The sequence below is a fragment of the Mobula birostris genome, chromosome 9 (genome assembly GCF_030028105.1).
Source record: "Mobula birostris isolate sMobBir1 chromosome 9, sMobBir1.hap1, whole genome shotgun sequence".
NCBI lineage: Eukaryota > Metazoa > Chordata > Chondrichthyes > Myliobatiformes > Myliobatidae > Mobula > Mobula birostris.
In genome coordinates, this window is record NC_092378.1 from 28767461 (window position 1) to 28790510 (window position 23050).

The 23050-nt window shown below is 41.9% G+C and overlaps 1 protein-coding gene across 1 annotated transcript; it reads right to left on the reverse strand.

The window, feature by feature from the left end:
* Positions 1–1238: 1238 nt before the first annotated feature.
* stmp1 (short transmembrane mitochondrial protein 1) lies at positions 1239–18159 on the reverse strand. The gene is made up of 3 exons (XM_072267683.1): positions 18052–18159; positions 2903–2956; positions 1239–1468 (listed from the first exon to the last, which is right to left on the reverse strand). Exons 1-3 carry the CDS (start codon positions 18064–18066, stop codon positions 1388–1390), a joined length of 150 nt encoding a protein of 49 aa, XP_072123784.1. The 5' UTR covers positions 18067–18159; the 3' UTR covers positions 1239–1387.
* Between the last annotated feature and the right edge of the window lie 4891 nt (positions 18160–23050).

The following is a 23050-nucleotide window of genomic DNA, read 5'->3' on the forward strand; positions in this document are numbered from 1 at the left end:
CCATAATCTACTGGCATCCCTCTGGTTAGCCTGGGCTTCCAACTTGGCTCAATATTGCCTCTTGGCGCCCTTAATGGCTTTCCGGAGTTCACACCTGGATTCCCTGTAGCGACTGGTATTCCCAGACCTAAAAGCCACAGCTCTAGCCTTTAAAAGGGACTTGACCTCATAATTCATCCAAGGTTTCCGGTTAGGGAATACCCGGACCGTCTTGCGAGACACACAGTCCTCTGTGCATTTCCAAATAAAGTCCGTGACAGCTGAGGCATACTCATCGAGGTTAGCTGCCGAGTCCTTGAATACTAACCAGTCCACCGATTCAAAGCAGTCATGGAGGACCTCATCCATTTCCTCCATCCAATGTGACACTACTTTCGACACCGTGACCTCCCGCTTCAGTTTCTGTTTGTAAGCCGGGAGGAGGAGTACGGCCTGATGGTCCGATTTTCCGAAGTGAGGTCGTGGGACGGAACGGTAGGCATCCTTGACTGCTGTGTAGCAGTGGTCAAGTATATTCGGGCCTCTAGTGGGGCAGGAGACATATTGGTATAACTTTAGCAGCGTCTTTCTGAGGTTGGCCTGGTTAAAGTCCCCGGCTGTAATGAGCAAAGCCTCCGGATACCTGGTCTCAAGTTCACTGATCTTGGCATACAGTATGTTCAGAGCACACTCCACGTCCGCCTGGGGGGGAATATAGACCGCTGTCAGTATGACCCAGGTGAATTCCCGTGGCAGATAGTAGGGACGACACTTCACCAATAGGTGTTCCAGGTCCGAGCTGCAGGAACTTGTCAGTGCCACTATGTCCGAGCACCACACAGTGTTGATCAGTAGGCAGACACCACCTCCCCTCGTCTTGCCCGAAGACGCCGTGTGGTCCATCTGATGGATCACAAATCCCTCTGGTCGGATGGCACAGTTGGGGGTGGCAGGGGAGAGCCAGGTCTCGGTGAAACAGAATACACAGCAGTTCTGCATCTCCCTGCAGTAGGTGAGTCTCCCTTTAAGATCATCATTACCAGTTAATCTTAGTTTGATAACAGAAATACATCAACAAAAATCGCAAAAAATGTTGACAGTCTTTATAATATATTCATGGAGAAGAACACACTGAGACCACAGATTTGATCCCGTTAATTAAACTCTAATTCCCATGAAAAACTAAAAAAAGATTCAAATGCCAGCAGAAACAAATATGGTAGTAAAGTAATGATTCACAATAATAAAAACACAGGTGATTTTTGAGTTGGACTACTTTTTTTAATCAGTGCTAAATAAATAGAACTGTTGAGGTGGGTCCAATACTGTTTGATACTCAATGCATAGAGTCAGTTTAGCATTAGTAACTGAATGCCAATGTCCCAGTGTTAGCCATGGGCCGTACATATTACGATCGATCATCTGGTGGCTTTTTTCGGGATTCAGCATCCTTTTTGAATTCTTCAAACTTCTTATAGATATTTGGAATCTTAAAAAAAAAGTTCAAAAGATCAAGAAATTAACTTTTTTGTCCTCAATAAACTTTCACTTCAAAACTTGACAAGGAAAACACAAAGACAAAATCAATTCTTTGGCTGATTAGGATTAGTCTAAGAAGGATGAGTAACAGGTCCTGGCTTTAGCAAATTAATTGGCCACAAAAAAAAAATCAAAGCTTAAGTGTCTTATAGCAGTGAAGTATATCACAGAATCTTGTCATGAACATACCTAAATCTGGCTTTGAATATTTTGCTTGTTTTGACGCTAAAATAATATCAGCTCACAGCTTTTGGCCAAAGCTCTTTAGTATTCCCATGCACTCATGTATCTTGCTGTTGGTAATGTGCATTTCACATACATCACAGGGGAAATGACGGCCTGGTGCACACAGCCCTATAGCAGAATGCATGAACTAAATTATATTTAAGCTTTGGATGAGTATTCAGACATTGAAAATAATCAATTAACAGTGGTGGTACAGCACTTTCATCCCAGGATCAAAGTTAATAATTCCTTTCTCATTTAGCTCAATGGCATTCTTGTAGACTTGTTTCTGGAAATCAATGATATTGTCACAAACTCATGTAAATGAATTTTGAATCCTGCTGTGAATGGAACGTTTGCCACGTGAGTTTGAAGGTGGCTAGTGTGTGCAGTTGGGGCTGTTGATTTGTTCTGATAAGGTATCCCAACTGGCATATTTTAACACTATCAATCTTTAAGTATTTTCTGTACAAATCCTCATAGTAGGATATATTTTTGACTAGAGTAATGGGAATAAAGTGAATGCTATTTTACTGTGTAGTCTTCTGTACATTAGGTAAATTCCCCATATCCAAGTTTTCAGTGAATTTAGGAAGTTGCAGTGCCAAGACCATGATTAAGCAGTGCCTTGAACTTCATTGATTTCCATCTTCCAGAGAGATCTATCTGCAGTTCTTAAATAAATCTGAACTTCTCAGTCTGACATGCCTGAGCTATAATATGCTAACCGCCATCTTGATATTTCTAATTTTTGTAACCTGAATAGGGCATCCACAAGAATTGAACTTTTGCTGCTACCTTTCTGAACCAGATTGCAGCTGCAAGTTCTTTAGTAATTTAATGAAGAGACAGGGGTTAAATTTGAACTAACAAACACAACTTCACTGTAATAAGACATATCCTGCCTAGCTATGATAAGAAATGGTTCAGACTTAATTCTCAGAGGGGATTAAAAACTTTAATTATCATTACCCAACACTTCACTGAAAGATCAGATTACATATTACCTTCATTTTCCAGCAAGCAATTACAAGCTAAATTTCATGATTCTCAATACCAAGATGCAAAAATATATAATTATGAAAGCATAAATCATATTCAGTTTAAATCTCAACTGATATAAATTTATCTTTCAAGCACACAGTCTTCGTAAACACACCTGATAATTTTGGGCCAGATACATTCCCACCACGTTTCCGAGAGTAAACCCTACCTGAAACAGAAGACACAAAGAACTCAATTGTATTAATAAATAACATTCACGACTAGTTCTAATAATGTAAAAAAAAAATACAAACATAAAAACTTTTTGAAAATAGCTCTAGAAGACTCATTGCAAGCAGCATCTGTGGAGGTGAAAGAATGGTCAATACTTCGGTTCAAGGCCAGGCATCAGGACTGAGAATGCAGAGGGGAGGTAGTCTGTTTATAGTAGAGAGGATGATATAGAGGCTAGTAGGCGATGGGTGGAAACAGATTTGGTGGTGGATGAAATAATAGGCAGATTGAACTAATTTGGGGAGGAAAAGTGAATCAAGGGAGAAGAAATCCAGGTAGATAGGTCTGTGGGTGGATAGGCAGAAGGAATGGATCTCAATAATGAGGGGCGAGGAATGGGAAAGGTAGACCAAGAGAGAACCTGATAGATTGGTGGGAATGAGAAAGAAATGAGGGGTGTTGGTTACCTGAAATTGAAAAATACATCAATCATATCATTGGCCTGTAGGCTGCCCAACCAGAATACAAAGTGCCATTCTCCTGGTTTTTGTGTTTGGCCTCACCATGACAGTGGAGACGCCCGAGGACAGATGGGTCAGTGTGAGAATTCGATGGGGATTTGAAATGACATCCAGGCAAAAGTTCAAGAACACCGTTGCCAACAGAATACAGGTGCTCTACAAAATTGCACCTTGTCCACCTAGCATCTTCATTCCACCCATCACCTACACTTCTCTACATCAATCTTCTCTCTCACTTTGTACAGTTTTCCTCTGCACTCTCAGTCCCGATTCTGGGTCTTGACCCAAAATCAGATGAAATCAGAGCAAAGTGAGAAGGACATGGCTCAGAAAACCACAATGTATATTCAATCTGGGTGAACCTATGAAGCACTCAGAGGGGTAAAAGAAACCTAGTTGGGAGATGTCCATATGCCTCCAAACAGAAACATTAATGTAGTAAATGGCACCAAATAGAAAACCACCTGTGCAGCATATTGATGCAATCATGAAGAAGACACACCACCAACTGCACTTCATTAGGAGTTTGAGGAGATTTGGTATGTCACCAAATATCTACAGATGTACTGTGGAGAGTACATCTGTCTGGATGCATCACTGCCTGGCATGGAAGCTCCAATGCACAGGATCAAAAGGGGGGGAGGGGGGAGGGAGAAAAAAAAACAACAAGACCATAGTGCAAGAAAATAAGACAGAAACAAAGACGGGTCCATGCAAGAGGTAGTCTGTAGTGTTCCACTGTTGAGATAGAGTTGTGAATGTCAGTTCAAAATCTTATGGCAGGTAAATTACTGGAATATATACACCAGTAAGTTGAGTAGTCTACAACAGAATTGGATACCATACAATAGGAAAGGATTAGTTATAATCTTGTTTAAGTTGAAGTCAAACTTATTGTCATATGCAACTGTACACAGGTGCAATGAAAAACTTACAGCAGTATCAAAGGCACATAGCATTATTCTCAAGAAATGCTCAATTAGAACAAAAAAAAAGTCAGTTTTACTGCAATGTTATCAATGTGGCCATAGTGCTGCTAAAATGTACTGATCAAGGTTTTCCAGCTTGTTCGAGAACTCAATGGTTGAAGGGAAGTGGCCGTTTTTAGTGGGACATAACTGTAGTGGTGTGGGACTTCAGCCTTTTGCCATAGCATTATTCCCAATGGTAGCTGAGAAAAGATGCTATGCCATAGATGGTGGAGGTCTTTGACGATAGATGTTGCTTTCTTGAGACAGTACCTCCTGTAGTACTAGCAGTAAAGGGATGTGCCCATGATGTGTTAGGCAGTCTACTATTCTCTGCAACTTCTTGTAGTCCCACGCATTTCAACTGCCGCTCCAGACTACGATGCAACTTAGAAACATAGAAACATAGAAAATAGGTGCAGGAGCAGGCCATTCGGCCCTTCGAGCCTGCACCGCCATTTATTATGATCATGGCTGATCATCCAACTCAGAACACCGCCCCAGCCTTCCCTCCATACCCCCTGACCCCCGTAGCCACAAGGGCCATATCTAACTCCCTCTTAAATATAGCCAATGAACTGGCCTCAACTGTTTCCTGTGGCAGAGAATTCCACAGATTCACCACTCTCTGTGTGAAGAAGTTTTTCCTAATCTCGGTCCTAAAAGGCTTCCCCTCTATCCTCAAACTGTGACCCCTCATTCTGGACTTCCCCAACATCGGGAACAATCTTCCTGCATCTAGCCTGTCCAATCCCTTTAGGATCTTATACGTTTCAATCAGATCCCCCCTCAATCTTCTAAATTCCAACGAGTACAAGCCCAGTTCATCCAGTCTTTCTTCATATGAAAGTCCTGCCATCCCAGGAATCAATCTGGTGAACCTTCTCTGTATTCCCTCTATGGCAAGGATGTCTTTCCTCAGATTAGGGGACCAAAACTGCACACAATACTCCAGGTGTGGTCTCACCAAGGCCTTGTACAACTGCAGTAGTACCTCCCTGCTCTTGTACTCAAATCCTCTCGCTATAAATGCCAGCATACCATTTGCCTTTTTCACTGCCTGCTGTACCTGCATGCCCACTTTCAATGACTGGTGTATAATGACACCCAGGTCTCGTTGCACCTCCCCTTTTCCTAATCGGCCACCATTCAAATAATAATCTGTTTTCCTATTTTTGCCACCAAAGTGGATAACATCACATTTATCCACATTAAATTGCATCTGCCATGAATTTGCCCACTCACCCAACCTATCCAAGTCACCCTGCATCCTCTTAGCATCCTCCTCACAGCTAACACTGCCACCCAGCTTCGTGTCATCCGCAAACTTGGAGATGCTGCATTTAATTCCCTCATCCAAGTCATTAATATATATTGTAAACAACTGGGGTCCCAGCACTGAGCCTTGCGGTACCCCACTAGTCACCGCCTGCCATTCTGAAAAGGTCCCGTTTATTCCCACTCTTTGCTTCCTGTCTGCTAACCAACTCTCCACCCTCACCAATACCTTACCCCCAATACCATGTGCTTTAAGTTTGCACACTAATCTCCTGTGTGGGACCTTGTCAAAAGCCTTCTGAAAATCCAAATATACCACATCCACTGGTTCTCCCCTATCCACTCTACTAGTTACATCCTCAAAAAATTCTATGAGATTCGTCAGACATGATTTTCCTTTCACAAATCCATGCTGACTTTGTCCGATCATTTCACCGCTTTCCAAATGTGCTGTTATCACATCCTTGATAACTGACTCCAGCAGTTTCCCCACCACCGACGTTAGGCTAACCGGTCTATAATTCCCCAGTTTCTCTTTCCCTCCTTTTTTAAAAAGTGGAGTTACATTAGCCACCCTCCAATCCTCAGGAACTAGTCCAGAATCTAACGAGTTTTGAAAAATTATCACTAATGCATCCACTATTTCTTGGGCTACTTCCTTAAGCACCCTGGGATGCAGACCATCTGGCCCTGGGGATTTATCTGCCTTCAATCCCTTCAATTTACTAACACCACTTCCCTACTAACATGTATTTCGCTCAGTTCCTCCATCTCACTGGACCCTCTGTCCCCTACTATTTTTGGAAGATTATTTATGTCCTCCTTAGTGAAGACAGAACCAAAGTAATTATTCAATTGGTCTGCCATGTCCTTGCTCCCCATAATCAATTCACCTGTTTCTGTCTGCAGGGGACCTACATTTGTCTTTACCAGTCTTTTCCTTTTTACATATCTATAAAAGCTTTTACAGTCCGTTTTTATGTTGCCTGCCAGTTTTCTCTCATAATCTTTTTTCCCCTTCCTAATTAAGCCCTTTGACCTCCTCTGCTGAACTCTGAATTTCTCCCAGTCCTCAGATGAGCCACTTTCTCTGGCTAATTTGTATGCTTCTTCTTTGGAATTGATACTATCCCTAATTTCTCTTGTCAGCCACGGGTGCACTACCTTCCTTGATTTATTCTTTTGCCAAACTGGGATGAACATTTGTTGCAGTTCATCCATGCAACCTTTAAATGCTTGCCATTGCATATCCACCGTCACTCCTTTAAGTGTCATTTGCCAGTCTATCTTAGCTAATTCACGTCTCATACCTTCAAAGTTACCCCTCTAAGTTCAGAACCTTTGTTTCTGAATTAACTATGTCACTCTCCATCTTAATGAAGAATTCCACCATATTATGGTCACTCTTACCCAAGGGGCCTCTCACGACAAGATTGTCAGGATAGTTTCAATAGTATATCTGTACAAGTTTGCTAGCATGTTTGTATCAAGCTAAATCTCCTCAACCTCCAAAGAAAAGATGCCTGTGTACTTTCCTTATGATCGCACCTGTGTGCTAGGCCCAGGACAGATCATCTGATATGCTAATGACCAGGAAGTTGAGCAAGATCCTTTTGCAAAAAATGATCTTAACATGAATGAATTCCTCAGTATTACAGAAGGTGAAGCAAGTCAATTTGAAACTAGGGTCCTAAGTCAAAACAAAGGAATATACAAATGAATGAGGGGCAAGTCAGTTCCATTAAATTAGGGAGCTTCATTGAAAAACATGATGATGAATTGGCAATGACTAACAATTAAAAGATAAACACAGGAAACATAACAATTATATATTCTTCTCCAGCACAAAAACACAAACGAGAATGGGACCCAATTCAGCCTAATACAAGCTAAAGATAATATTAGATCCAGAGACATACAAGATTGCCAGAAAAAATAACAAGCCTTAGGACAAGGAATGGTTCGGAGTTGAGCATAAAAGGTCCAAGAGCTTGAGTAAGAAAGCAAAAATGAACTGGTAAATAAAGCTGAAAGTAACATGGATTGGAAACACTTCCACAAGCCCATAAAAAGAGAAAAACTAGTGAAGACAATTTTAAATTTCTTGCAACAGAAGAATTTATATTGGAGAGCAAACTAAACAAATACTTTGGTTCAGTCTTCATGGGGAATCTAATGAAAATAAAGAAATAAATGAAATTTGCAATTGTAAAAAGTGATGATTCAACGGGATCGATCGTGGGCCACAGCAAAAGTGTAGGCATTGGTTATCATCTTCCAAATTTCTACTAAGGAAAAGCTTCTGCAGATTGGAGAATGGCAAATGTAACTAAGAAGGAGAGACATAACAGGGAACTACAGGTCTGTTAGCTTACCATCCGTAACAGGGAAAATGTTAGAGTCTATTATAAAAGATGTGATAACAAGTCAAATATGTTTAACCCTTCTTATGGGTACTTTAACAAAATTACAGAATTTTTTTGAAGATGTAAATGGTAGAATAGATAAGAAAGAACTAGAAGCGGTGTATCTGAATTTCCAGACAACCTTTGATAAAGTATCATATAAGGGATTAGCATACAAAATTGAAGCTCGTAGAATTGGGAGTAATAAACTGTCATAGATCAAAATCTGACCGACAGGAAACAGAGTAAGAATCAAAATGCTCTTTTTTAGGTAGCGACTATTGGGCTGTAACAGGGATTAGTGCCTCAACCTCAGCTACTCTCAAAACGTATTTAGTTTGGATGAGTGAAATGAAAGTAATATTTCTAAACTTACTATCAGAAGTCTGTGAATTGTGAGGCACATGAAGACTTCACTGTTGCCTAGCTAAGATATTGGACAGATAGATGGCGGATGCAGTACAACATAGATAAATGTAAAGGCGTTCACATGGTCCAGCATGTAATTTACATTTACATTTAAATTTAAGAAATGTAAATTTAAATTCAAAGTACATACAGTATGGTGCCATATACAGCCCTGAGATTCATTTTCTTGCTGGCATTTCACAGTAAATACCAATAAACAAAATAATAAATATCAACAACATGAGATGAAGAATCCTTGAAAGTGAGTCCACCGGTTGTGGGAACATTTCAATGTTGGGGTGAGTGAAGTTATCCTCTCTGGTTCAATAGCTTGATGGTTGAGGGGTAATGCTGTTCCTGAACCTGTACTCGCAGTCCTTGATGATGGATGCTGCTTTTCTGTGAGAGTGCTTGTACAGATGTGTTCAATGGTGGGGAGGGCTTTACCTGTGATGGACAGGCCTGCTTCCCTACTTTTTGTAGGCTTTTCTATTGAATGTCATTTGAAAGGCACTCACATGCCGCGATGCAACCAGTCAATATACTCTCCATCACACATCTATAGGAATTTGTCAGTTTTAGATGACATGCTGAATCTTCGCAGCTTCTTAGACCGTGGAAGTGCTGCCGCGCTCTCTTTGTAATTGCACGTACATGCTGCACCATGTAAGAAAACCGAAAGGGATTATTACTTTAAGTAGTGACAGCTTGGGTAATATTGGTGTAGAAGGAATCTGAGGATCCAAGAACACTTGTCATTGGAAGCAACATTCGGTGTACTAAGCAGTCAAGGTGACAAATGATGCATCAGCCTTCGTAATAGGAGTTCTTGGAAACAAACTGTACAAGACCTTGGGGGGGGGGTCACACCTGGAAAATGGTGATCTTCTTACCTCATGAAGGATACATTTCTCTCAGGGGATGCAACAAGGTTTCACCAGATTGATTCTCCAGGATGCAGGAGAGTTATCTCAGGAAACATTGTGTCAATTAGGCTGCACTTACTATAACTTAGAATTCCAAAACATATGAAATTCTGACATGTCAGGCATGCTGGATACTGGGAGAAAGTTTCCACTGACCACTGGGTAGGGAGCAGTGTTAGAAGGTGGAACAAGACATTTAGAACTGAGAGAAAGGGAAATTTCATTACATAGAGCTTGGGGTACCTGTGAAATTCTCTGCACAGTCGGTTGGAGAATATGCAAATATGCTACTGTACCATCTCTGTCTTCTTGCATGCACACTTCTATGTTATCACTATTGGTAGATCATTTCTCTAATAGTACAAGGCTCATGCTCCTGCCCAGTTTAAACTTGTCTGCACTTAATCATTTTCTTTCAAGGACTTCTTTGAAAGCAAATTCTTTTTTCTACTTTCTTTGGTTGCTGTTCTAGTTCAATTATATCTTTAAAACATCTAAAAGTACGTTTAGACATTGTAAGTACTACACAATAACAAGTTGAATCAGTATGTAAACACTAATCACATTCACTTTTTGTACATTAATATTTTCTTTTCCCTTTACAGATCTGCTATATATTTTAATATACAAAATAATACAGCTGTTCTAGATGCTTCAGTAGATTTAATGTTATAAGTTTGGTGCTTGAGATAAGATTCTGAATACATTGTCCAGAAGAATTCTTAAGAGAGTTGGTTAAATGTCAAGTCCCTCTACTGCTGAAGTTTAGCCTCACAACAATCCCTGATGGCCAGTGTTAGAGGAATATCTCCTATTACTCTCTCCCTATCCTACCCAATCACTGGCGACTGTTCCTTCAGCTGGCTAGGCCCAAAGCTTTGGAATTCCCCACCCACCTAGCTTGCTCTCTATTCTCATTTAAATGCTTCCTAAAACTATCCATTAACCAAATACCCTATCCTAATAGTTCATTTGGCATCAAATTATATCTCATGACACCCTTAGCATATTTTACTACATTAAATATACAATAAAGATACAAGTTACTGAAACACTTATTGGATATGCAAAGACTACTATTTAAAATTTCCACAGGCTTTAATTTCTATCTGCTGTTTTCGATTAATAGGTCTGTAATATTCACAAGATAAACATACCATGTGCTGAGTCACAGCTACGGGTGGAGCACAAGGCTGCACTGGAAAATATTCCTTAAACTCTCAATGCAAAAAGAATAACATTGAGAAATGGCAGATGAGAGTACGCATTTATTATTTTGTACATATTATAATCTGTACATATTGTGACTGCCAAAGGAGCACATCTATTGCATTAATTTTATTTCTGACACTCTCCAAAGTATTGGGTTCACTAGTTTTCCTAAGGACCAGAAGATGTGTGGCAGTATGTTCTCAATAGCCCTAAAAGTCTGTCACAGAAATTCTATTTACTTATTAAGATACAGCACAGAGTATGCCCTTCCAGTCCATCAAGCCACGCTGCCCATCAATCCCATTTAACAATAGCCTAATCAGGGGGCAAATTACCATAACTAATTAATCTACCAAACGATACATCTTTGTACTTGGGGGGGGGGGACTGCAGCACCTGGAGGAAACCCACACGGCTTTGGGGAGAACATACAAACTTCTTACAGGCAGCGACAGGGAACGGACCCTGGTTCACCCGTACTGTAAAGCACTGTACTAACCACTACGCTACTCTGCCGCCCCATCCTGTGCTTTCACCTCTACCTGTGTCCATTTGGTTAACTATGGAATCTTTTTACCTTTTTGTGATGATCTGATGGTCCATCTTATCCAAAAGCTCTGCTGTTTCTATGTTTTCTTACACCAAGTAATGCTCGTCCATAAAATTAACCATATGAGAACACAGGCCCCCAGGTTTTACCCCAATGTCCCCAGCTGAGCAAATTCCCCAACAAATCCTTCAACAATTGCCTCATATGCATCTACTCCCTGCTCAGGCAACCATGGAACTAACACTATTTTCAGCAAAATCCATTAACCTGGACTTTCTTCCCTAAACACTTCTGCCACTCTGACAGAAGCTTTGATCTGTAAAGTTGTTTTCTTCTCTTCCGCAGATGCTACCTAACCTGCTGAGTGGTTCCAGCATTTTCTGTTTTTTCAGGTTTACAGTAACTGCAGAATTTTGGTTTTCATCTTCTGCATCATTACTTTTCTATTTTTGAGATCTCCGTGACAGGTTTACCTTTATTAACAGCTCCGCATAAAGGCAAGTTGACAAAGTACAAGACTTTTTGTTTAAGTCTTTCAATATTTGATGAAGTATACTTGAATCACACTACAAATATATCAGCATTGAAAAAGACACTCAATACATATACTTAAACATACAGCCTAATGGAAATAATTTACAAAGAAATAGCCAGTTCCAATGATTTAGGACTGGTACCTCATACAGAATTAATAATGAATCTTTGGCAGAATATAGACAGTCTCCAGGTTACCACAGGGTTCCTGAGAAACGTCTGTAACCTGAATTGTTTGCAAGCCAAAACTGAACAAAAAGTGCCGGTGAAAGGATCACAGAGACAGCCATGATGGGACAGCAACAGCAGTGGAAAGAATGACTATCAGCTGGCCTCACTAATTTGGTGAGTGAGTTTGCTCAGCACTCCTAGCTAGCCCTCAACTATTGTACCTTGTGGGGAGGGTTGGTGGGCAGAGAAGGCACATGGTCTCCATCCAAGAGATACCTGCAGCATTAGCAAATCCATGCCCATCTAAACCAACAGTCTTCCAAATGCTCATTCATATATATGGGCTGTTCATAAGTTGGGCATTTGTAACATGGGCAGGACACCTACGTAATAAAAACAGGCTAAGGGACAGACTTGCATTTACATCATAGCAGTTTACGATGGTCTTCAGACACATTGTGAAACATATCAATAATAAACATGAAACCACATTTTTAAGTAAAATAAAAAAAGTATGCCCCATTTGTTTACATATGAAATTCCCATCCAGATAAATGCATCTCTTACATAAATGTGATCCAGCTGATAATAGTTCTTCCCTCTCTGTCTTAATAATGGAAATAGGTTGCAGAATGTTTTCAGATTAGCAATTAAACTAAGTTAGTATTTTCATGCAAGATCTTCTGATATTTCTCTGAAGAGTAAAGAGAGCTATCTGTTACCTTCACCAATATTTGGACCTCAATCAACACAATTTAAAAATGAGTTATTTTGTCTTCACTATAATGCTGTTTCCATAAATTTGCTGAGGTCAATTGATGTGCCGAGGACGGTCTATCTAAATGCATTGCTCTTATGTTAAAACATCGGAGAATATTCAAGTATGAAGAAATAGAGCTAATCCAAGGATAGACCTCTCTATTTCTACTCTTCCAGCAGCATACACACTGTTGGATCTCCACTATCACCAAAGAGAAAGTAAAGGAGCCCAAGAGTCACACTCAATGATTCAAAGACAGTTTCTTTACCTCCGTCATCAGGTTTCTGAACGGTCAGTGAACTGTGCCTGTTTGCTTTCCCTTCGTGGCTGTTTATGTGATCCTTACCCATGCATTGTTTGTTTAATTCTGACTAACAAACAGCTTGGGTCATGGACATTTCTCATTCTTCTTTATTTTTGCACTTTTTATTTATTTTGTAATTTATAATAATTTAATGTCTTTGCATTGTACTGCTGCTACAAATAAACAAATTTCACATCATAAAATATTCTGATTCTATCTTCCTATTTCAATATTTAGACAGCACTGAACATAATGCCCACAGCCATATATTCAGCTGTTTCAGCCCTCAGATCATGAATTCATGCTCTACACGTCCCACAACACACATAGCAAGTTGGGAAGCAAAAAGGAATTCCCCTTTGACATCAATGACATTTCTTCAGAAATGTTAAAAATTAAAGGCATAACGTCTTTTGAGAACCAAAGAAATAGGGAGAGAATAATAAATAACAAAAAGGGAAGGTCACTAGTGGGAATGGGAAAATTAAAATCACAAAAGAGATGATGGTGTAAGGTTTAAACAGAATGATAATGGAATAGGAAACAAAAGATGGGTTCAACGGATATGTAGCAGAAAATAACAGAATCATTATCTAAAATTTCTGAACTCAATATTGAGTCCGGAAGTCTATTACATAACTGGAAGAAAGATGAGATGCTTGTTCCGCAAGCTTGTATTGATCTTAATTAGAATGGTACTGTATAAGATGCTGAGAACCGAGGTGTTCAAATGATAGGAGGAAGAAGGACCTATGCAACAAATGACCCATAGCTCAGGGTCACACAGAGAAGCTTCACAAAGACATCAGCCAATTTGCATCTGTTCCTAACTGTATCGGGGAGGCCACATCCTCAAGGGTGAATATAGATACTTCATTCTAAAGGCATCCCTTTGAATCAAGAATGATTCAAAGAACTTCAATTCAAGTTCTCTTGGTTCTACAGTGATTAATGAAGCTTTAGTTGAGTCTGCAGAGCCTGACAGATAGGGCAAGAGTTTGCAATGTGTAGTGTGGAAGGTAATACATCCCTTCTGCTGTTTTCACCAAGCTTCATCCACTGGTTACTGAACAAAGAGAACTGAGGTTCTCAGTGCCATCCCAACTCCTCCTCCATTGTTAGCAGTCAATGGCCAGGGATCTGAATGAGTCAATAAGTTTGTTATATGTTTTGCAGGGAGACTGAAAACATCTTGAATCATTTTTCTGTCCTCCTAATGTCTTCTTGCTGTTCAGATGCTTTTTTTTTACATAATTTATGTTTCAGGAATCTGCATTAAGACATGTAATCAATATGCCCCAGCCTGAATGCACTTACAGCATCAACGCTGGGAATACCATCACGTAAGACAACACTGATTTTGGTTTGCCATCTCTGCTAGTGGATTGGAAAGATTTTGCATGGACCTATTTAGGTAGGCAATCTCACTGAGGTTTACAGGAGGGTGAGGATCAATGCTTCTCAGTAGACAGTGACTTTTATACCCAGTCTGCGACCTTGAGCTTTGAATACCCATTTCCTCAGAAGGCCAAAGACTGTTGGTACAGTGGTGGTACTAGGCATAGGAGCAACACTCATCAACACCTACCTTTTGATCTAACTTCTCCAGATACTTCTACAAGTACACTGTTACCTAGTATCTTGACTAGCTGCACGTGGCCTGATATGGCAATTTCAACACTGGAACACAACAGGTTGCAGAAAGTAGTAGTCGCAGCACAGTCCATCCAAATCACTGACAATATATACAGGAGGCAGTGCCTCAAAGCAGCAGCATCAACATCAACATCAACATCAAGGAACCCCACCATTCAGGTCATACTCTCTTCTTGCTGCTAGTCAGGCAGGAGAGACCGAAGCCACACTACCAAGTTCAGGAACAACCACTTTCCTACAGTCATCAGGTTGTTAAACCTATCTATACAAATCTAATCCGACCTCAGTAACAGAACCTCTAACAGAAACTATGAACCTCTTGCACTAACAATAGACTTGTCTCTGGGGGTTTTTAATTCACTATGTAAAACAAGACACTAGTCATTTTTTTCTCTTCACTGTCTTTTATAAATTGTGGATAATTTATATTCTGTGTGGTCTGAACCAGTGATGCAGTGGCACGAAAGATTTTCACTGCATCTGTACTTCACAGTACTTGTGCACATGAAGATAAACTCCACTTGACACAGTGGGGCAGTTTGATAAAGAACCTTTGCTTAGAGATGCTTAATGTAATGTCCATTCTTTCGTGTACTCCAGACAACTTGTTGACACTGACTGGAGCTCAGCTTCTATATATGCAAACACGTAACTATTGTCTGCATGCAGACCACAGTCGGAGTCAGCTTAGTACTCAAGTGGAGTAAATATAGAATCATTCAATCGCAGCACAATGAAAAAGAATAGGTTCTTCAAACATAATGTTCCTCTTGTCGGTAGACTCGATGACAATGTCATGACTTCATTTTGGTAAATAGCCTTCAAAGTTCAGTGGAAGATGAATTAAAATGGAAGGTGTAGAAAAATGCTCCATTCAATATTATGGCCGCAGTTTGCAAAAAAAAAGATAGTTTTGTTTTTAAATTACAAGAATCAGAAGGTATCAGGATGATGTAGAAAAATAATGTTGTGGTTAAAAAACCTTTTAAACAATGAACTTGACATGAAAGGCCTACTTCTATTTATTATGTTCTTATTATCCAGACAGAGCAAAAAGTCAACGATAGAGCAAAGGTGGAATGAGAATATGTATATACATGTATACATAGGGCAGCTTCTTAAAGTTGTCATATTTGGGGGAAGCAGTGGGGATGAGTTCCTACTACCTGTTAAATGTCCCAATGGTGTGCTTCTCAAAAAGCCTCTGACAACCAAGTCCAGCTCCTGGCCTTCACAGGTAGCTTAGCTACTAAGCCTGGCAGAACTGCTTCTACAGTCAGGAGAAGGAGCAAAGGTGGGTTACTGGTGGCTTAAAGCCAGTCATTTTGGGTAGATGGAGCTCATCACCTGTGGTTGGAAGCTCACCTAGAAGGAAACCTCCACTCACGGGGAAAGCTTCAGGAATAAACCCCGAGGAAAAATCCAGAGCTGAAGCCCGTAAGGCAGTCCAACGTTGAGTTCAGCAGTGATTGGCAACTCCTGCAACGCCACTGATGCCAGACTGTTCTGGTCCCTGCCGTTCTTTTATATTCATCAGCTGTGTGGGGGAGGGGAGAGCCTGCCGCATGGACAACAGCTTGCTCTCCATGCTGTACTGTCCTGGCTGTGTATCATGTCCACAGCTGGGATGCAAGATCCATGGACCCAACCAACAGAAGGCCTCTTATAGATCGGGCAAATGTAAGCAGGCCTTTCCCAGAGGTTGGCTGAGAATAGAACTAGAGGTCATGCGTTCAGGGTGAAAAGCTATATGTTTAAGGGAAACATGAGGGGGAATTTCACTCAGAGGGTGGTGAGAATGTGGAATGAGCTGCCAGCGGAAGTGGTGGAGGCCGGTTTGATTTCAAGATTTAAAATAAACATGGACGGGAGGGGAATAGAGGGCTATGGTCTGGATGCAGGTTGATAGGACCAGGCAGCTTAATAGTTTGGCATAGACTAAATGGGCTGAAGGACCTGTTTTTGTGCTGTAGTGTTCTATGACAAAATTGAAAACTTTCCAAGGTACCTCACGATAGCATTAGCAAACCAAACTATTGTTATCAGATCACACAAGAACATACTAGGGCAGGTGACTAATAAAAATAGCCAATGAGATCAGTTTTAAAAAGCTTCTAAAGTAGGGTAAGAGGTGGAAAGGCTTTGGGAAGGTTTGCAGGCCTTGGCCATTTTATCCACCTGTTACTAGTGAAGTGTGCTGCACGTGGCCAAGTGGTTAAGGCATTGGACTAGATACCTGAAGGTCGTGAGTTCGAGCCCCAGCCGAGGGAACGTGTTGTGCCCTTCAGCAAGGCACTTAATCACACACTGCTCTGCGACGACACTGGTGCCAAGCTGTATGGGTCCTAATGCCCTTCCCTTGGACAACATTGGTGTCATGGAGAGGGGAGACTTGCAGCATGGGCAACTGCTGGTCTTCCATACAACCTTACCCAGGCCTGCGCCTTGGAGAGTGAAGACTTTCCAGGCGCAGATCCATGGTCTCTCAAGACTAACGGATGCCTTTACTAGTGAAGTAGGGTTCTTCATAAAGAGCCATGGTCTCGCAAGACTAATGGATGCGTTTACTAGTGTAGTAGGGTTCTTCATAAAGGTCAGGATTGTAGTGGCACCATATCTCAGGTGGCTATCAAGCAGGGGATATCTGGAATTTAGGGACGGCAACGACCAGATGAGTGACAATCTTTTGACTCATTTGAAGAGAGCTTGATATGGTTGGCGGTACATAAAAGAATCTCAACCCCCAATCAGCAGTTTAAAAAGCCACAACTTGGTCTGAAAGTGTGTTACTTATCTGGTCTGGTCAGAATTGAAGTGACATTAAATCCATCATCTACCAGGGGCCATATCCATCGAATTTTCCAATTTCTTGAATTTAAACGAGCAACAATGAGCAGCCGGAATGAGATTTAGAAAATGAAATTAAGGAGTCATGGGCGGTAAACTGCACAAATACGGAGGAAATAGGCAGACTGCTGAGATTTTAAAAATTGTCCGGGAATCGGGGAAAAAAAAGCTGCAAGTGGTAAAACGGTGCTCCCACCAAGCTCACAATTCAGCGAGGTGAGAGGAGTAAAGACCTGGAGCCATTGACGGCTGGTCGTTTGGGCAAGGGATGGTCAGAAGAGAAGGCGAAATGTTAAAAGAAAAAAACAGAAAGGGACAAATAGAGTCAGAGCAGCGATGGCATCCAAGAGTTTTTTGAACCATGTAGACACTCCTTTTCAACAAGCCTCCGCCTGAGAAAACACTAAGCGTGTCGCACTCACGGCCATCACCGAGAGCTGGCTATCATGGAGCCGCGGACACAGATATCCAGTTCCTCTCCTTGTTGGAAACCGCAACCACCTCCGACAACGGATCCAGCTGAACCCACCCTGGCCGCAGCCTCACTCACCAGGAACTGAAACATCTTACGGTACGGGCCTGCTCGAAACCTGGACCCTGCTCTCCGTTCTCCCCTCTAACCTACTCGTAACAGCACATTGCGCATGCGCATCGCCACACTTGGGCTCGTCCTACTGCCATCTTGAGAAGGTCAAGAATTCAAGTTAGTGCACGTAGCGAACAAGGAGGCTTTTTTTTTAACTTGTTCGGCTTGTTCATTCCTCAGAACATTCTGGCAAACATTTTCAGAAGTAGTCAACGCTTACGTCTAATGCTTTCTCTGCCGCTTTTATGATGATGACACCACACGTCAATCATAGTGTGACAACCGATTCTGCATGTTCCTCCTCTTGGATGCGTCCCCCAAATACCGCTATCGGAGATGCTGGCTGAATATATTGCTTGCAGATTCACTGGTTGGACCTATTGACAGCCTCTTTGGGAAGATTCAAGTGCAATTACACAAGGAAGTCACCAGGTGCCCAAAGATTAGAAAAACAAGAGTACGACACTGAGGAACACACAAAAAATGCTGAAGGAATTTAGCAGGCCAGGCAGCATATATGGAAAAGAGTATTGCCGACGTTTCTGGCCGAAACCTTTCGGTAGGACTGGATTTCCAGCATCTACAGACTTTCTCTTGTCTGTGATTAGATTACTACAAAACTGAGGAACAGCCCCTTTAAATAACAGTAGATAGATGAGAACTCTAACCAGACATTGAACACAAAATCCTGACATAAAACAGAAAAGGCCAGAAGTACTCAGCATTAGAATCCATGCATAGGAAAAATAATTTATCATTCTTCATAGTTCTGTTGAAAGCTGATATTGGTCAATGATCTTTCAAAAGAACTGTGAAGAACTATAAGAACTGATATTTAGGCAAAGAGCCTGTCAATGTTGAGAAATGTGTGTTGAACACAATCCCATAGTAAAGATAGCAACAGACTGTCACACACTAGATTATTTATACAGCCTAGAGGGAGCAGTTTTGCTTGGTTCACTTTGAAGAATATCAGGAAGCACAGTGTTTTGCTTCAGCATTTCAAATTTTTAGCATCTACAGATTTTTTTTGATGTTCATGATATTAAATATCACCAAAACATTTTGTGTTTCTACATCAATCTTATCACCATATTCCAACATACATACAATCAGTGCTGCATACCAGCACATGCATGTTCTTGACTGTCTTATGCATCACTGACTTGTACTTATTCAATCTTTCTTACCACAGTACTCTACCTTGTTCCAATCATCTTCCTGCTGGAGAGGAACTAAGCCAGTGTATGAGCAGAAAATAGCCTCCTTTATCATCTCCACTTCAGAATCAAGATCGTTCCAACCTCCACTATTGAAATATGGTTCACAGATAACATTTGTATACATGTACATAATCATTCCTCCTGAAGTATATCAAAAGAAGATTCTTACATTGAGCATTCAGAAGACAAAGAGAAACTTGTCCTCTATATACACCCTTCTCCTGGAATCAACCAGGGTTTTTGATCAAAGTATACAAAATTATAAAGACATAGATATGGTCTTTTCCAGGATAGATATGTCAAATACTAGAAGGCACGGATTTAGGTGAGCGGGGAAATGTTTAAAGGAGATTTATGTGTCAGGTTTTTTTCACACACAGAGTGGTATTTGCCTGGAAACACATAGTGGTAGAAACAGATGAGACAGCAACCTGTAAGAGTCATTCAGATAAACACATGAAAAGCCAGGGATTTGAGGGATATTGACAATAAGCAGGCAGACATGCAGTTTAAATTGACCTCATGGTCAGCAGAGACATCATGGGCCAGGGAAGCGAAGAGCTCAGATAGTAGAGAGCACCCCTGTGGCCATCCCCCTCAGTAATTGTTATCTCATTTTGGATGCTGTTGAGGGGGATGACCTGACAGAGGACGACCATGGTGATCCGGTCTCTGGCACTGAGCCTGGTCCATGGTGCAGAAGAGAAAGAGGAAGATGAGGAATGTACTAGTCATAGGGGATTCCATATGAGGGGACCAGACATGAGGTTCTGTCAGCCTGAGAGAGATACCCACATGGTGTGTTGCTTCCCAGGTGCCAGTGTACGGGATGTCTCAGATTGGTGCAGAGTATTCTGAAAGGAGAGGGTGAACAGCCAGAAGTCTTGGTACACATTGGTACCAATGACATAGGTAGAAAAAGGGAGGAGGCCCTGAAGAGAGAATTCAGGGAGATTAGGCATAATCACAGCCAGTGGGATGAGTTACAGGGCAATAGAGGTGTGGTGCAGTTTAAACTAAAGCAACAAATACTGGACTGAAATTGTTATATTTAAATGCATGCGGCATAAGAAATAAAATGTACCATCTTGAAATTTAGCTACTGATTGGCAAGTATGACATTGTGGCCATCTCTGAAACTTGGCTAAAGGATGGCTGTCATTGGGAGCTGAACGTCCAAGGATATACAGTGTATCTGAAAGATAGGTTAGTAGTCAGAGGGGTTGGTGTGGCCCTGTGTATAAGAAATAATATTAAGTCATTAGAAAGGGATGACGCAAACACGAGAAAACCTGCAGATGCTGGAAATTCAAGCAACCACACAAAATGTTGGTGGAATGCAGCAGTCCAGGCAGCATCTATAGGAAGAGGTACAGTTGACGTTTCAGGCCGAGACCCTTCGTCAGGACTAACTGAAAGAAGAGATAGTAAGAGATTTGAAAGTGGGAGGGGGAGGGGGAGATCCAAAATGATAGGAGAAGACAGGAAGGGGAGGGATGAAGCTAAGAGCTGGAAAGTTGATTGGCAAAAGGGATACGGAGCTGGACAAGGGGGAGGATCATGGGACAGGAGGGCTAGGGAGAAAGAAAGGGGGAGGGGAGCTCAGAGGAAGAGAGAGCAGGCAAGGAGTGATTGTGAGAGGGACAGAGAGAGGAAGGGGGGGAGGAGAGAATAATAAATAAATAAATAAATAAATAAATAAATAAATAAGGGATGGGGAAAGAAGGAGAGGAGGGGCATTAATGGAAGTTAGAGAAATCGATGTTCATGCCATCAGGTTGGAGGCTACCCAGATGGAATATAAGGTGTTGTTCCTCCAACCTGAGTGTGGCTTCATCTTGACAACAGAGGAGGCCATGGATTGACATATCAGAATGGGAATGGGATGTGGAATTAAAATGTGTGGCCACTGGGAGATCCTGTTTTCTTTGGCAGACAGAGCGTAGGTCTTCAGCGAAACGGTCTCCCAGTCTGCGTCGGGTCTCACCGATATATAGAAGGCCACACCGGGAGCACAGGACGCAGTACATCACACCAGCCGACTCACAGGTGAAGTGTCGCCTCACCTGGAAGGACTGTCTGGAGCCCTGAATGGTGGTGAGAAAGGAAGTGTAAGGGCAGTTGTAGCACTTGTTCCGCTTACAAGGGTAAGTGCTGGGAGGGAGATCGGTGGGAAGGGATTTGGGGGGGGGGGGTGGATGAATGCACAAGGGAGTCGCGTAGGGAGCGATCCCTGCAGAAAGCAGAAAGTGTGGGGCAGGAAAGATGTGCTTGGTGGTGGGATCCCGTTGGAAGTGGTGGAAGTTACGGAGAATTATATGTTGGACCCAGAGGCTGGTAGAGTGGTAGGTGAGGACAAGAGGAACCCTATCCCTAGTGGGGTGGCGGGAAGATGGGGTGAGAGCAGATGTGCCTGAAATGGGGGAGATGCGTTTGAGAGCAGAGTTGATGGTGGAGGAACGGAAGCCTCTTTCTTTAAAAAAGAAATCTCCTTCGTCCTGGAATGTAAAGCCTCATCCTGAGAGCAGATGCAGCGGAGACAGAGGAATTGCAAGAAGGGGATGGTATTTTTGCAAGAGATGGGATGGGAAGAGGAAAAGTCCGGGTAGCTGTGAGAGTCCGTAGGCTTCCAGTAGACATCAGTCGATAAACAGTCTCCAGAGATAGAGACAGAAAGATCAAGAAAGGGGAGGGAGGTGTCGGAAATGGACCAGGTAAATTTGAGGGCAGGGTGAAAGTTGGAAGCAAAGTTAATGAAGTCAATGAGCTCAGCATGTGTGCAGGAAGCAGCGCCAATGCAGTCGTCAATGTAGCGAAGGAAAAGTGGGGAACGGATACCAGTATAGGCTTGGAATATGGACCGTTGCACAAAGCCAACAAAAAGGCAGGCATAGCTCGGACTCATACGGGTGCCCATGGCTACACCTTCAGTTTGGAGGAAGTGGGAGGAGCCAAAGGAGAAATCATTAAGAGTAAGGACTAATTCCGCTAGACGGGGGAGAGTGGTGGTAGAGGGGAACTGGTTAGGATGACATAGGTTCGGAAGGTGTAGAGTCTCTATGGGTTGAGGCAAGAAATGGCAAGGGTAAAAGGACCCTAATGGCATTTGTATACAGGCCTCCAAACAGCAGCTGGGATGTGGATTACAAATTACAACAGGAGACAGAAAAGGCATGTCAGAAGGGCAATGTCATGATAATCATTGGAGATTTTAACATGAAAGTGGATTGGGAAAACCAGGCCAGTACTGGACCTCAAGGGAGAGAATTTGTAGAATGTCTAAGAGATGGCTTTTTAGAACAACTTGTTGTTGAGCCCACTAAGGGATCAGCTGTGCTGGTTTGGGTGTTGTGCAATGATCTGGAGTTGATAAGAGAGCTTAAGGTTAAGGAACCCTTGGGGAACAGTGATCACAATATGATCAAGTTCACTTTGAAATTTAAGAAGGAGAAACTAAATTCCAATGTGATGGTATTTCAGTGGAATAAAGGAAATTACAATGGCATGGGAGGGGAACTGGCCAAGGTTGACTGAAAAGAGACACTAGCAGAAAGGACAGCAGAGCAGCAACGGCTGGAGTTTCTGCGAAAAATGAGGGAAGCGCAAAACAAATATATTCCAAATAAGAAGAAATTTTCCAGTGGAAGAAGGACACTACCATGGCTGACAAGAGAAGTCAGACCAAATTAAAAGCAAAAGAGAGAGCATACAAGGAAGCCAAAGCTAGCGGGAAGATAGAA